This window comes from Sinohyriopsis cumingii, chromosome 8, assembly GCF_028554795.1.
Source record: "Sinohyriopsis cumingii isolate HCF-2022 chromosome 8, ASM2855479v2, whole genome shotgun sequence".
Classification (NCBI taxonomy): Eukaryota; Metazoa; Mollusca; class Bivalvia; order Unionida; family Unionidae; genus Sinohyriopsis; species Sinohyriopsis cumingii.
Window position 1 is genome coordinate 88097540 of NC_142968.1, and position 16974 is coordinate 88114513.

Below are 16974 nucleotides of genomic sequence, written 5' to 3' on the forward strand. Positions count from 1 at the left end.
CTTTTTCTGAGAGAATAACATAGAAAGTTACTTAAAATGTTACATTTGAGATACTTTACATGACTGGCGGAAAAATGTACGACTTATCTGCACGTCAAAGTAATAATGGCTTCGTTAACAGGAATATAAATAGTAGCCAGGAAAAGGACGTGGACAAAGGATGTTTCAAATTGACCATATGATATTAAAGAAACGTCTGAAATATGAAGAACAAAAATTAGAAGCATTTTATTTAAACAGCAACTTTTGATTGTGCTGGAATTCGCTACTTTAATGCTACTGAAAATGAAAGAATCTATTGGCTTTCTTCAAAGGCACTGCCATATTATATGATACAGTTATACTTAATTTAAAGATTGCTTAAGGACAAAAGCATGGTTTTATCAGAAAGTTGTGTTTGTGCGTATGAAAACTAGATAACACAGTTGTAAAAACAAAACATATTTAACCACATGTTTGTATATTTCAGTACTAATAATTACACCCAGCATAATGCCACCTCCATGCGATATGATAAATACTTGAAGGAAAAAATCATGGCACAGTAAAATGGAGAGTCAACAATTACGTTTAGTCGCTCAAGGGGTCGGTCTTTCTAGTATTTATCTGACTAGTTCTATAAGAATCACGCAATCGTGATGTTTTATCTATCCTTTGCTCTGGGACCATCTGGAGTACTTGCTGCGAGTTTCATATACGAAACCTTATCTTTGTCTGTCTAACAAGTGCATTTTCAAGGCATATCTTGGCATGTAGGACATGTAGGCTACGTGTGGAAATTCCTCGGCTGATATCATTATTCTTTGCAAACACTTTCCATCCTTTCAACACGTGTGTGTGTGTGTGTGTGTGTGTGTGTGTGTGTGTGTGTGTGTGTGTGTGTGTGTGTTCACTGATGGAAGAAGCCCAAGCAATTGAATCTTACAGTATGACTGTATTGTATAATTCATACGAATTGACACGACTTAAACTGACATCACACAAGCTGTTCGTACAGTTTGCCTATCTAAACTCTAAATGTACATGATTCACACACACACACACACACACACACACACACACACACACACACACACACACATATATATATATATATATATATATATATATATATATATATATATATATATATATATATATATATCTTGACTGATTGTTTTGCGATGTCAGATCAAGCAATGCGTATGGCGTAAATAGTACTTACAATCCTAACCTACTATGACTATGAAAAGGAAAAAAAAATATATGCTTGGTTAAAAACCTGAATAACTGCAATCAGAAAACCATCCGCCAGCAAAAGTTTCAGATTATACATGTGCAACTTGGGCGTGGGCCAGATAACATACAATATAAATGTTATCGGACAATATAAGGTCGACAGCCAGATGTGACCGTAGGGTTGCACACGCTGGTTTAGATGTCAAAAACGAACACTTGTACGTCCGTGTGCCGTAAAGTTGAAGAGACAAAATGGTCTCTATGTTGAGAAACATTAACATTATGTGATGTGTGGTGTGATTTTGATTTTTTACGTAACTTTAACAATTTTTCAGTCATATCGCTACGATGTCTGCAATGTGGCAGTTTATAGTGATGTCTAGCACTCAGGCAGACATGTAGCATGATGTGCCACCCAGTCACATTATCCTGACACCAGACAGACCAGTCCTAACACTAACCTCTTAAGCTGAACGCCAAACGAGGCAGCTGTTAGTACCATTTTTGTAAGTCTCTGGTATGACTCGGTCGGGGTCCCACGACCTCCCGCATCCGAGGCGGACGCTCTAACCACTAGGCCACCAGAGCGTTCATTAACATTATGTGAATCCAATTTGATTAAAAATGTGAATCACATCATGATTTTATCAACAATAAAGTATCAACACGTAATCTATACATTATTGACTCGTCTGTAGATTATATAAATTACGCTTTTGAAACTAGATGCCAACGTGTAATGGCGAATACCGTGCCTAATACTTTTTGATTAAATGTATGTATGTATGTATGTATGCATGTATGCATGTATGCACGCATGTATGCATGTATGTATGTATGTATGTATGCATGTATGCATGTATGTATGTATGTATGCATGTATGCATGCATGTTTGTATGTATGTATGTATGTATGTAAGTATGCATGCATGCATGTATGTATGTATGTATGTATGTATGTATGCACGCATGTATGCATGCATGTTTGTGTGTATGTATGTATGTATGTATGTATGTATGTATGTATGTATGCATGTATGTATGTATGCACGCATGTATGCATGCATGTTTGTATGTATGTATGTATGCATGTATGTATGTCTGTTGTTGTTGTTATTCTTGTAGGGTTTAAGGCCATTTTTCAGCACATGATAGGCTATACATGGCGGCCAGTATTAATGGTAGAGGAAGAACCCGGGAAATCCCAGGAAAGAACCACCGACCCTCGAAAAGCTACTGGCAAGCTTTCTCACATATCCACATTGGCTGAATCCTAGACTCGAACCCACGCAGACAGAGGTGAGATGGCAGTGATCCGTAACGGAGAGCGCTTTAGACCACTCGGCCACTCGGGGCCCCATGTATATATGTATGTATGTATGTATGTATGTATGTATGTATGTATGTATGTATGTATGTATGTATGTATGTATGTCTGTCTGTCTGTGTATGTATGTATGTATGTATGTAAGTATGCACGCATGTATGCATGTATGTATGTATATATGTATATATGTCTGTCTGTGTGTGTATGTATGTATGTATGTAAGTATGCACGCATGTATGCATGTATGTATGTATGTATGTATATATGTCTGTGTGTGTATGTATGTATGTATGTATGTATGTATGTATGCACGCATGTATGCATGTATGTATGTATGTATGTATGTAAATATGTATGTATGTATGTATGTATGTATGTATGTATATATGCATTCTCTCTCTCTTTCTTTCTCTATCTCTCTCTCTCTCTCTCACACACACACACACACACACACACACACGCGCGCACGCACACACACACACACACACACACACACACAAAAGATAGGTGGAAATGCTCAAGATTCAACGAAACATAAAAACTATTTATTTGTGTTATTTCAGATGATTTAAAGGATATAACGCTAGTTTATATAGCCAATGTTAATTTTGGATATTACGGTAGGGAATAAGTCCTTCCATCATATAGATTTTCGTTCGGTATCCGAGCCTGCATGTTACACCTTGAGCCCTGACAACAGAAGTGGCAGGTGCCAACATGATGCGTAGGGCCCTTTATGTCATTGCCCATGCTGAGACATGTTGTTTTATCAGATGTCTCAAGCCACCATTTTGTAAAACATAAGTCTCTCGTTGTGCATCTGAAAGTAGAAGGCAATCTCAGAGTGAACATAATTAAACCACTCGGTTATTGATGTTTCGTGACACAGAGCAAAAGAAAAACAAAAATCACTCTGAAATAAAAGACCCATGGAGAGACATTTTCCCCAGGCTGGTGATGAAATTAATTTTATAATACCATTCAATGGCTTCGTTTACAAGTGCTGGAGGGGACACAGGCAGAAATGCAGCATTCTTTCTGTAAAGAATCGTATCTGGTTTCAAATAATTTGATTTAAAAAAGTGAATTTATTTTAAAGTAGCAGAATGTTGAATTCTACAGATATTACACACAAACAGTGTACATCATGGCTTTTATCGAGTTTGTTCAATTATTTTGGAGAAAAAAAACTATACTTGATAAGCCGCCATAAATGAATCGGTTTAACTGACTAATAATAATCTTTCAGTTACTGTGAAACAATTAAATACTATCACCCAAACATAAATCATGATGACTTTACTCGGAGACCTTTGTTAGATAAATCTCTGCTAGACACATTTTCTCATCATGGCTCTACATAGGTAAGTTGAAAGACATAACATAACAAACACAGCCAGAGCAAAATATTGAGGAAATATTTGTATTTATAATAAAAGAATAACATTTTATAACCAAAATATTAAACTAAGGAAACGGACACCAAAGACAAGTGTACAACATAGGTCTAAATTAATTAGTTTTTGTGTGTTTATTTTGCTTAATTATCGTTTTAACCAGAATAGTTTTGTAACCATGTCTTTCTTTCTATGGCTTTTATAGACTGTTTATTTATAACTAAAATGAAACCACTCCGGTGGCCTAGTGGTTAGAGCGTCCGCCTCGAATACGGGAGGTCGTTGGTAAGATCCCCGGCCAAGTCATACCAAAGACTTACAAAATGGTACTAACAGCTACCTCGCTTGGCGCTCAGCATTAAGAGGTTAGTGTTAGGACTGGTTGGCCTGCTGTCACTATAATGCGACTGGGTGGGACATCATGCTACATAACTGCGGCATGATGCCCCAGTGCTAGACATCACTATAAACTGTCACACTGCAGACATTGTAGCGATATGGCTGAACAATTGTTTAAGCTACGTTAAAAGTCCAAATCTCTCTCTCACACACACACACACACACACACACACACACAAAACTGTAATGGGGAACGGGCAAGAATTTTCTATTGATGTGGGAGTGGTTGCTTTTGAAGTACATGATACATTGTTCATTTTATATAATGGATTTTGTGTGTTACTTTGTTCTATAAATGAGAGCAATAATATTTGTTTTTATTTTCAGGCTGTTTGTGAGCCGGACATTATTTTGAAGAAACAAATCTAAGGAACCTTCCAACAACCAAATCCTCTGAAAAGCACATGTACAGATAGTCCAACTTTCCGATTTGATGCCAACAAGACAACGAAGTAGACAATTTAATCTTGGGATGGTGGGGGCGGGGTAGGGGATCTTTAGAGCCGGGCAGGAATATTTGTATCTCACTTTTACTTCAAGATAATGTATACCTTATTCTTTTCAACTGGTTAATGGATATAACATGAATTTGATATTAAACCATAAAACAAAGCAAAAATTCTTTCTTAATCCCATCGCCCACTACCACCCGCCCCCCAAAAAAGAAAAAAATGAATGGTATGGTCCTTGAAAACGAGAGAATAAGAATATTTTAGTAGCAGTGAATGCAGAACGCATTGTTGACAAATTATTAGGGATTGTATGCTCGTGTGCGTTAAATTTTACGAGGACAAACGAAGGGAGGCTACTTGTGATAGCACTAACTGACCAAGTACAGATTTTACAGAACGTTTGTATTCACTCTTGACACTAAATCTTTAAATATAAAGTATTTCAAATGTTAAAAAATTACTCTTTTACCACAGTTTGCAAATTGTTGTTGTCATTTTCGGGCCGGACACATACAACGACGAAGAGGACTAACTATGTGTTGTGGTGTTTAGATCAATCAGACACGATGAGGCCTGGTGCCATATGGTCTGGGCCATAATCCCTAAGGGTTCCTCGAGAAAAAGATTTTTTTAAAAACAATTCTGAAAATTATAACTTTTCTTCATGTATACTTAGTTGTCTTTTAAATCTTTAAAAAGTAAAATATATGGGCTTTTTTTGGGGGGGGGGGGGCATTCAACTCATTTCCAAATTTCAAAATAACCAGGGTGTAAACGGCCTCAAATTCTTTTTAGTGGCCTGGATGTCTCTCAACCTCTGAAGGGGCCTGGTTCTGCCACTAGAAAAACAAGGAAAACAAACACAAACCAGATACTGTTTTCCTATCCCTGTACCCACAGAGGTCGGGGTTGGATACGAGGGTTACCAAACAAACCAACATCTCTTTGACAATATATCATCTTCTTAAATTTGTCTATGAACTAGGGATGCAGTTGTAGTTCAGTTGATAGAGCGTCGAACTCTTAACCTATTACAATTACAAGGACCTGTATTATTCAACCTATAACAAATAAAAGGACCGATATTATTCAACCTATTGCAATTACAAGGACCTATATTATTCAACCTATTACAATTACAAGGACCTATATTATTCAACCTATTGCAATTACAAGGACCGATATTATTCAACCTATTGCAATTACAAGGACCTATATTATTCAACCTATTACAATTACAAGGACCTATATTATTCAACCTATTGCAATTACAAGGACCTATATTATTCAACCTATTGCAATTACAAGGATCCATATTATTCAACCTATAACAAATAAAAGGACCGATATTATTCAACCTATTACAATTACAAGGACCTATATTATTCAACCTATAACAAATAAAAGGACCGATATTATTCAACCTATTGCAATTACAAGAAGCTATGTAGTATCCAGCCTATTACAAATACGATTACATACTTCAGCCAATCTATTAAAATTACAATGACCTATATCATTCAAATTATTGCAACTACAAGGAGCGATATTATTCAACCTAATAGAATTACAAGGACTTCTATCATTTAGCCTATTACAAATACAAGCACCTATATTGTTCAACCTATTACAATTACAATGACCTATATTAATCAGTCTATTATATTTACTTGAATCTATATAACTCAAACTAGTGCCATTACAACGACCTATATCATTCAACCGATTACAATTACAATGACCTATATTATTCTACCTGCTACAATTACAAGACATATATCATAAACCTATTGCAGTTACAAGAACCTATATAGTACTCAACCTATCTTGGAAATCATTGACAGGATAAAAGTTTTTCAACCAGATCGTTTCTATAAGACTATGAAGAATAGATAAACGACACAATTCTGATTCTTTTTTTATAAAAAAATTTGTCTGGGCAGTGACATGTTTGACAAATCCTCATATTTCAAAAAGCAATTCATGTGTCCGTGTATATTTCTTCGCAATCGATAAATGATTAACAAAATGGTAGTATGGAGTTCGACTATAACGATGGAAAATAAAACAATGCATCAGTGGGTATGTGAATCTAGGTTAGAAATTTAAATGTTAATTAGACATTAAGTATATCGAAACGTTGTTAAGCCTAGCATGCGAAATAAAATTATAGACGGACAGTTGGACCAACGGAAATGACAACGGTGAGCAGTGTCTGACTCCCTTTCTTGATTGGCGCCAATGAGAAATATATTTCCCATTGTTTGAATGTTCAAAAATGGTATGCAATAAATGTATTTACTAACATGGAGATTCATTTTAAAGCTGTATCGTTGTGGAGTAAGGTGCTTCAGTTTCTTAATTTGTAATTGTTACAATCAGTGGAATAAACCATTAAATCAAGTTAGGTGTGCAATGGATTGTTTGTTTGAAATTTGCGAGTTAAAATGGTATTGTTTGCTGAAGACAGAGAGCTCACAGTCTGGGTTTCTGAAGTTTACCACCTAGTATAAAACAAGATGCCCCAATAAGTAATGACCAATTCTGAAAGAATTTGCACATTTGAGACATACGCACCCTCTCCATATTGTTCTCGAGCCGTCTTCATACTGCGTAATGTTGTTCATGCAGAAATTATTGCCTTCATCACATTGAACGATCTCTTCTGACTGGCACACAATACTCGAACAAAAGTAACAAACTGTCCTATTTGCATAGTTAACTTCTGTCGTAGCATTCAGAGAAGCAGCTTTCGTGTTGTTTGATGCCGAGAAAACAGACGTTGACAGAAAAGCTGTAGCTTCCGTAGTTTTACTTGTTAATGGTTGTGAAGATGTCGTGGTTTTGATGGTAGGCCGTGAAGGCTGTGAATTGCTCGTCAAAGAGGAATGAGAAGTAACAGCTATAATGGAAAGGGTAATAAGTATGACTAACGGAAACGGTGCTGAGCGTAACTGTAATGGAAAGGGTAAGAAGCATATGTGTAACGGAAACTTTTGATGTGCAGATGTGTAACGGGAAGATTGTTGACCATAACTGTAACGGAAACGTAACTGAGCATAACTGCGACGGAACGCGTACTGAACACAACTTAAAGGGTGTCAAGCATAACTCTAATGGAAAAGGTACTGAATATAGTAGGATGTGCCATGTTTATTATTTTAGCACAATGGATATACTTATATAAAATAATAAAATTAATTAATTCTTAAAGTATATTTTTTTTCCGCAGCTTTATTGAAAATATGAAGGCTGAGAAACTTCTTAGAGACAATCTAAATTAAAAACATTCGCTCTGTAGTTCAAAGCACATTTTGGTAGAAAAAGGTTGAAGTTATGTCAAATGTGGAAAGACATAATATCTAGAATCTAAATTCATCTGAAAAGCACTACCCGTACCGGAAACAAACGATTTTGTACTCTGAAATTTAATTACAAATTTATATTGATTTATTATTTTTGTCAATCTGAAGTTTATTGGAGGATTACTGAGACTTTTAGAAAAGTTGAATGTAGTGGCGATAGCTTAAGAAACACAAAGTAGTGATATAATCTGACGTCTCATTGAAGTCATACAAACCGTCAGGATTGTCTGGACACATGCAACACATGTAGGACTGTGAATTGATGTCAAATATTTTCGCTTGGCAGCGTGAATCGCAAACAGTCTTATTTGAGCTACATGTCATATTGAGCAGTGTAGCGTCCGTTAACGAGTGAACATTCACTACTGGATTGTTTGCTGCATGCGGAGTTGTCGTTACTGATTTCGGTATGAACTGAGAATCAATTTGAACTGGCGGATGTGAATTAATGTTGAAAACGTTACTTCCTGAACCTGAAAGATAAGTATAGGCTTAGCACACATTTTTCGATAAACTTACCTTTCGTCATGTAAGAATATTGAATTAATGATTTTTTGATAAACTTTTTTAACAAGTCAATTATACATCTTTGAAATTATATTTTTTGAAAGATAGATTGAATGTCAGACACGTAAAAGAGCTTTTTAAACGGCTAATCGTATTCAGATAAATATATGATATTTAGATGCTTCTATTTCAAATTCGTTTCATCACGTATCTATTGAATGCGTGATAAAGATGGGGATAAGTGCCTGACAGGATTGAGATGTATCTTACTGTATTCGTTATTTATAAAGCTATGTAGACTAAAACTAGAAGGTTGTGAAGATAATGATACCATAAAAGGCATGAACAAATAAGAATGTATCAATAGGTCCTAACCAAACATCAACACAATCCTATATACTGTGGTTTGACGGCTTGTTATGACGCCACTGTGGTTTGTGTGTTATTGTGGTTGGGGTGGGATGCTCCCAATATTTTATCAAAATTATTATAGATGTCAAACCCAGGCTCGATTTTTGTTGGAAATTATATTAGTGAAAGATAGATGTAAAGCTTCTGACCCCAGTCAGTAATGCCGACGGTTGACTGATTGAATATACAAAAACGTGAAATTTAATGAAAAACAATTTAATAACAATTCAATAGCCATGTGCTTCACATTTTCCAAGTACTCTCCTTCCGCTCGACACTGTGATTGCCTATTGCAGCCTTTGATTAGTAGTATGATATAGCTTTTCACCGGTTGTTGTATTCTACTCATCTGTGTATTCTTCTCTCCTATTCCTCCAATTCATTCTTCTCTTCCTCCCGATTCTCCAAAATCCTTCTCCTTCTCGACCTCTTCCCTACTCCACCTCCTTCTCCACTTTCTCCTGCTCGACTCCTTTTCCTTCTCCTCATCGACTCTCTCCCCGACTAGACTTGTCGACTCCGACTGATCTGCTAGTCTCACTTCCGTATTCCGCTCTCAGAGGCTCGTGACTCAACTGAGCCGAAAGTTCTGTCCCCCATAAAGCTTCCTTTACGAAACATTGCTCTGCTTTGAATCTTGTCTCTAAGTTTTACCGCCAAATTACGAGTGGCTACCTCGGGGTAACCCTATATTGCTCAGCAATATTCCTAGGCGATACTAAATTTTCCCTTGTTAGTTAGAAGTTATAATTCGGATTGATAGTGTTATCACACCCAATTCCAATTCGGTGTCGCTTTGACCCGATACAATCAAACTTAGTTGAAAATTGCATTGTCAACGTCTGTACACGTGGGGACGGATTTCTCGGGGAATCCTCTGATCTTAGGACTAAGCTGTAACAGATTGGTGGGAAGTTACGCGATCCAACGCTCGTGCCGATTCAAGATGTCGGGTCTTCTTTCTGGTCACAGTAACCTTGCGTAAAAGAATAACTCTAGCCTGTAGAAATGTTTAGACATCAAACCATGGCTTGTAATAATACCTTAGTTTATACACGACTTACAAACTGTGGCTGAGCAAACGTGACACACCGCACGCTGCTTCCAAATGTAAATGTGCGTTACTGCACGCAATAAAAGAAGAAAATCATAACGACGCTACGCGCTGAGTATGGTGTCGAATATACACACAACATATGGTTATCTACAGAACGATCTATGCCATTTCAGCGATCCTGCTCATGAAATCGGCGTCTAGGTTCTTGGTTCCTTTCACGTATGTGATCTGCATCTAGTACTGCAGTAAGAACAGCTACCGTCGTATCAAGCGGTCATTCGACAATTACGCTTGCGAGAGATAGGCGATGAGTTGGTGGTCGGTCTCCAATATGAACTCCCGCCCGTATAAGTACTGCTCGAACCATGATATCCCGAACACGATTATGAGGAATTCTCTCTCCGATATGGAGCAGTTCTTCTCGGCAGCAGCCAGTTTCCGATTGCCGTACGCAGCAGAAAAACGCATCCCCTCGTGCTCTTGCAGTAGTACTTCTCACAGACCCGTGTCACATGCGTTAGTGCGGAGCACGAGGTCTTTGTACGGATCCGGTAGACGGACAACAGCGTCCTATGTCAGCCTATCCTTCAACATTATGAAAGTGTACTCACACGCATTCGTCCAAATAACTTTACTGGGAGCCCGTTTCCTGGTCAGGTCAGACCACGGTCTTGTAATAGCACTGAAATCGGCCATATACCTCCGGTAATACCCGGACAATCCAAGGATAGACCTCACCTCATTTTTCGTGGTGGAGCGTGCGATGTTTCCCAGCTCATCCACCTTCGACTTGCCTTGACTCAGAGTGTATCCCAAATAGTTCAACGTCCGGAACTCAAGGTGACAATCCCGCCTAACGTAGCCACTCCAAAACGTTAGCTAGCAGAGTGAGGTGCTTATCCTACGTCTATTTGGTTAGCAAGAGATCATCCATGAAGTTGTGAAGGGCTCCAACAACTGCCTCATCATTCTAGTGAAGACGCTGTGAGCATTCTGAACTCCGAACGGCATGATAACCATTGGTAGGTCCCATATGGAGTAGCAAAAGCAAACTTTGTCCTATCATCCTCCCTTACAGGAATTTGTCAATAGCTCTTGGATACATCTAACTTAGAAAAATATTTCGCTTTTCGAGACAGAAGCGAAAGCATGCTCTGTGTCAGATAGTATCTCGACTTAAAATTCCGTTACCTGACTCAGCTTCCGATAGTCGACACAAAATCGATGTGTGCCAACCTTCTTCTGCACTAAGACTACAGGAGCGCTGTACGGATAATCGGCGGACTCGATTACTCCCAGAGCAATCATCTGTTCGATCTCTTCTCTTACGACTTGTCGTTTCGCATGGGGAAAAGGGTAGGGTTTAAGCTGCCCTGGTCGGTCGTCCAACAGCTGTAACCCCGAACTCGACAAGTGATGTTCTCCCGAGTATTTCCGTAAGCACTTCGGAATACCCTGCCAGCAACGTTTCTATATCTTTCCGCTTCTCCGCAGTCAACATTGGGTCACACTCCAAGTCCGATGGTGTCTCAGCCCTCGTTTATGGACAGCTCGAGACAGTGTCCGCACCTTCCATATCACCTTCGGCGTCATGTATGACAATCGTGGCGAGGACAAAATCGTTGACGGTCTCTCTTTCTCTGTATCACTCAAGTAGATTGGCATTGCACAGCTTATCTTTTGTCGTTAGCCGTATCTGATAGGTTTGACCTCCGACCATTTCGGTTACGTCGTATAGCACCCTCCAAAAAATTTTCAGCTTATTCTGTTCTTGGGGCAGCAGCAACAACACCTTGTCCCCTACTTCATACTGGCCTGATTTCCCGAACTTGCTGTAATGCTTCGCCTGACAAGACTTTGCTCGCTTGAGGTTTTCCTGTGCGAGGAAACAAACTTTATCCAGTTAATTTCGCAAATCCGGGACGTACTGATAGGTAGTACGTACCTCATCGACAGTGTGATCGTCTGTCCACAGCTGTCACAGTACGGCGGTTGGGCCACGTACGGTCCTCTCATACAAGAGTGCAATGGGAGAAAACTCTAAACTCGCTTGTGGTACTCCCGATATGCGAAAAACATGGCAAGAATGTACCGATCCAAATCTTTGGGGCAGCCTTCACACAGCTTCTTATGTGTGTTTCTCATAGTCCCGTTAAACTATTCGAACAGTCCGTTACATTTTGGGTGATACGGTGTAGTTGTGAGGTGCTTAATCGATATCAGTCGGTTCACCACTGCCATCACGTGGCTCATGAATTGTGTCTCTTGATCGGTTACGATCTTGTCGAGAACTCCAACTCTTGACCAAATCATAAATAGCGTTTCAGTGACGGTTTCCGAATCAATATTACGCAATGCGACAGCCTCTGGACAGTGTGTGTAGCGTTACCTACGAACGTTAAAATATACCGATTTACTTGCGACGGCGCGAGTTTTATGGGTCGCATCAAATCTCTTGCAACGCGTCGAAATGGTTCATCGATAAGAGGTGTACTCTGCAAGGGTGCGGGTCGATGATCCGTTTTTGGTGTCATTCTCTGGCACGTGCCACAGGAGAGACAGAACCTCTTAACATCATAGACCCCTGGCCAGTAGAATTCCTTAAAAGACGATCACGCCTCTAGGCAATTCTCATGTGTCCTCCCATGAGACTTTCATGAGCGAGTTTCATCACTTCCCATAACTTCTCCTATGGCACGACGACTTGCTTGAAGTGTTCGTGTTCTTTCCTGGCTTGACGATACAAGATCCCCTTCTTGTTTATGAACTTAACTTCGCCATTTGGAGTTTCTCCGTTCGAATTTTAGCGTACTTATGCAACTGCGACAGAGTTGCGTCTTCCCGTTGCAGCTTCCTCAATTAGCCGGAAGTACGTTACTGACCGGTGTTGACGTAACTTCCATTGACATCGGTTTCGTATGTCGACTTTTGGACCTGGTTCCCATATTATTCACCGGCGTTGGTGTACAGTTTTCGGGATTCGGTTGTGGCAACACATCACGACATCTTAGCACGCAGCTTCAATTTTCCCCTTCACGTACGGTGAATCGAGGTCAATGATAGCCACTGGCAACGAATCACACGCGCTTTTTACGTACTGTACCTCAACAACCTTCCTCATGTAGACCTCAGGCTTAACATGCTTCTTGTCGACAAGGGCGAGAATGCTACACCCAGTGTCGTACAAGAGGGTGGCGCCTTCTCCGTTGACATTTGTGGACGTGAGGTTTCCTGGTTTACATTTTGCCTCCAGTTCGCAAGCAATCCTTCCTAGCGACAGCATTGACCTGGGTCTGCCTGCCCTCGAGACAGTCCCGTGCTAAATGCGTCGGGCTCTTTCAGTTATAGCACATCAGCGGCCCTCGCCATCCTGTAAAGCCGGTTTTCGTGGTTGAGGCCTGTCCTAGCCTATGAGTGGCATCATTACTTGCAGATCCCTCTCCGACCTTCTCGTTGTATTCACGGTTACGGACAGCCTGCTCTCCCTCAATCCCACGGCACGACTCAGTGGGTCGGGGTCAGTCCATACCCCCAGAACCTCCGCTATTCTAGTGTGCTTGCTCGTATCTCTCCGCCATGATGGCGATCGCTTCGAGAGTCTAGTGCTCTCTCTCTCTCTCTCTCTCCTTTTCCCGCCCCCCCCCCCCCCTTTGTCTCTCTCTCTCTCTCTCTCTCTCTCTCTCTCTCTCTCTCTCCGCAAAGGATACTGTCAAATGCGCGATGGTAAGTACTCAGGACATGCTCATTAAGTATGACTTCACATAGCACGTCTTACGATTGTTCGACTTCTGCCATCTTTATCCACTTCTGAAATAACTCTCGAACACGGGTATGGAATTGTGAGTGGGTTTCCGTTGCCTTTTTTGTCGTGTCCCGAAAACGTTTACGGTACATTTCGGCGGTCAGCCAATAATGGCAAAGAAGGGGTTTCTTGCCCGCGATGTAGTCGTCAGATTCTTCTGCTCCTAAGTTATTGTACACTTCGCGAGCTGCACCTTGCAAAAAGACTGAGATATTACTCACTCAATGTTGTTTGATAATTTTATGAATGACGCAAGTTTATCAAATTGCACGAGGAAATCGTCAGTGAACTCATCATTGCCGTTGAACCTCGGAATACTTATCTATATCATTCGGTGGTCGATAATCAGTCGTATGCTCCCTCCAGAATTCGTACAGAGTCGTCTCTATCGGTGACCCTAGCTTCTACCCTTAATTTATCCATTTTGATATCATGAGCGAGCTTTCTTTCTTTTTCGGTCGCTACTATCTTGGCCAGATCCAGCTCTTTCTGTGTCTCTGTCCGCTGCTTTTTCTGCCATCCTGGCCAGTTCCTTCTGGGCCTCTTTTTCGACTGCATTTTCGGCCCTCCATTCTTTGATTCTCTCCTCTTTGAACTCTGCTAGGCAATCTCCCTCGTACCCTATATCTTCCGAGCCCATTGCGCGATATTCTTTGATCAACTGTTTTTCTGTAGCCCAGGCTCGATTTTGGTTGGAAGTTAAATTAGTCAAAGGTAGATGTAAAGCCCGAGCCCCCAGTCAGCAATGCCGACGGTTAAATGATTGAATATACAAAAAAGTAAAATTCAACAAATATCAGATAAATAAAAATTAAATAGTCAGGTGCTTCAGATTTCCCAAGTACTCTCCTTCTGTTCGACACTGTGATAACCTATTGCGTCATTTGTTTAGTAGTGTGATATAGCTTTCCACCTGTCCTTGTATTCTACTCATATGTGCATTATTCTCTCTTATTCCTATAATTCCTTCTCTTTTTCACGATTCTCCGAATTCCTTCTCCTCCTCGACTTCTCTATATTCATCCTCCTTCTCCACTTTCTTATCCTCGACTCCTTTTCCTCCTCCTCCTCCTCGAATCTCTCCCCGACTAGACTTGTCGACTCCGACTGCTCTGCTGGTGACTCAACTGAACCGGAAGTTCTGTCCGCCAAAAAGCTTCCTTTACGAAGCTTTGTCCTCCTTTGAATCTTGTCTCTAAGTTTTACCGCCAAATTACGAGTGGCTTCATCGGAGTAACCTATATTGCTCAGCAATATTCCTAGGCTAGACTAAATTTTCACTTTCTAGTTAGAAGTTATAATTTGGATCGAAATTGTTATCACACCCTCTATCCCAATTCCAATTCGGTGTCGATTTGACCCGATCCAATCACACTTAGCGGACAATGTCCTTCTCGCTGTCTGTCCACGTGGGGACGGATTTATAACACGTACAGGTTTCTCGCTGATTCCGCCGATCTTAGGACTAAGCTGTAACACGTAGGTGGGAAGTCACGCGATCCAACGCTCGTGCCGATTCAAGATGTCGGTTCTTTTCTCTGGAAACGGTAACCTTGCGTAAGAGATTAACTCTAGCCTGAGGAAATGTTTAGACATCAAACCATGTCTTGTAAAAATACCTTAGTTTATATACAACTTACGAACTGGGGTTGAACAAATGTGACAGCTACAAAGTACCAAGTTAGTTGGGGTACCGTGGCATACAAAACAAAGATTAAGGCACAAAAGGCAAACATTTATAAACTACAAAGTTACATTCTGCACTATTTTAAAACGTTCTGGTCCATCTTAACTGTAATTTCATCACACGATTCGTCCATGGCCGTATAGGGTACCGCTATTAGTCGCTCTTACGACATGAAAGAGGGCACATACGATATATTTTACATGATGAGCACAAAAGGAGGGGAGAGAAGCGCACGCGAATCAAGGTAAATAACTGACTGCATAAACTAATTTAAATGGTATGATTTTTATTCGTGTTTTCTTCCAAATGGCAAACCCAGTGAAAAACCGGTTTGAATAAGTGCTTACATTCAGGCATTATAAATAATAGAGTTGCTGATAGATAAAGTATGTTAACATTAAATTTAAATGTGTTTCCCTTGATATTATGTAAGGGTATTTAAACATGGGAATTATATTAAACTCAGCATTAGGAAACATGACACCTCTGTAGGAAACAAGTACATAGAGTAGAGCTGTTTAATTTATTATAATCAACCTTCTCTTAGATACTGCGAACATGTTGTCTTTTCAAAAATGAAGAAAGGGTTACCGTTATATTTCTCAAATTTTCATTTATTTATTTTATCTTAAGAAGAGAATTAAAACATCTACATAATTTAGCGGAAGAAGCAACAAGTCATACGTTCACGTCGAATCAAGTCTTTACCAAAAACAAAACAATCACTAGCAATTTCTAGTCTGTATGCTTGACATGATATGAAAGTTTTGTGAGAGAAAATAAAGTCCATTTCTCCTCAAACTTCAGACCACAATTTTAATAATTTTATAAACTATAACTGCATATTGTATACATACATGGATGCACATAGCTATATATGTCAGATCTATGCATTCAACACTATGACTAGACACCTCACCATATAGGATATATACTTGTTCACTATCTGTTGTGATCAGATGTTCAGAAATAGAACTTATTTTCCACAAACTAACATTCTGAGAAGTTTGGATCCTTTGATCGGAACTGACGTTTACATCAATGTTCATTCTGACCAGATTGGGCGATTTGATTGGGACTGACAATTAGATCAACGTTCACTGTGACAATTGTGGATGATTTGATCGGGACTAACGTTTTCATCAACTTTCATTCTGACAAGTGTGGGTGGTTTGATTCGGATTCAAAATTCCATCACCTTTCATTCTGACAAGTGTTGGTGGTTTGATTGGGGTTCAAAATTCCATCACCTTTCATTCTGACAAGTGTGGGTGGTTTGATTGGGATTCAAAATTCCATCACCTTTCATTCTGACAAGTGTTGGTGGTTTGATTGGGATTCAAAATTCCATC

General features: G+C 39.6%; 1 protein-coding gene across 1 annotated transcript in view; it reads right to left on the reverse strand.

Moving 5' to 3' along the window:
• Positions 1–3075: 3075 nt before the first annotated feature.
• The window catches only part of LOC149794092 (uncharacterized), a 29636-nt gene continuing 15737 nt past the window's right edge, over positions 3076–16974 (reverse strand). Inside the window, exons 7-9 of the mRNA XM_089966519.1 lie at positions 8374–8631; positions 7371–7695; positions 3076–3365 (exon numbers count right to left, since the gene is read on the reverse strand). Of these exons, the coding sequence (XP_089822645.1) occupies positions 3161–3365; positions 7371–7695; positions 8374–8631 (788 nt within the window). The 3' untranslated portion in view covers positions 3076–3160. The remainder of the gene's footprint in view (positions 3366–7370; positions 7696–8373; positions 8632–16974) is intronic.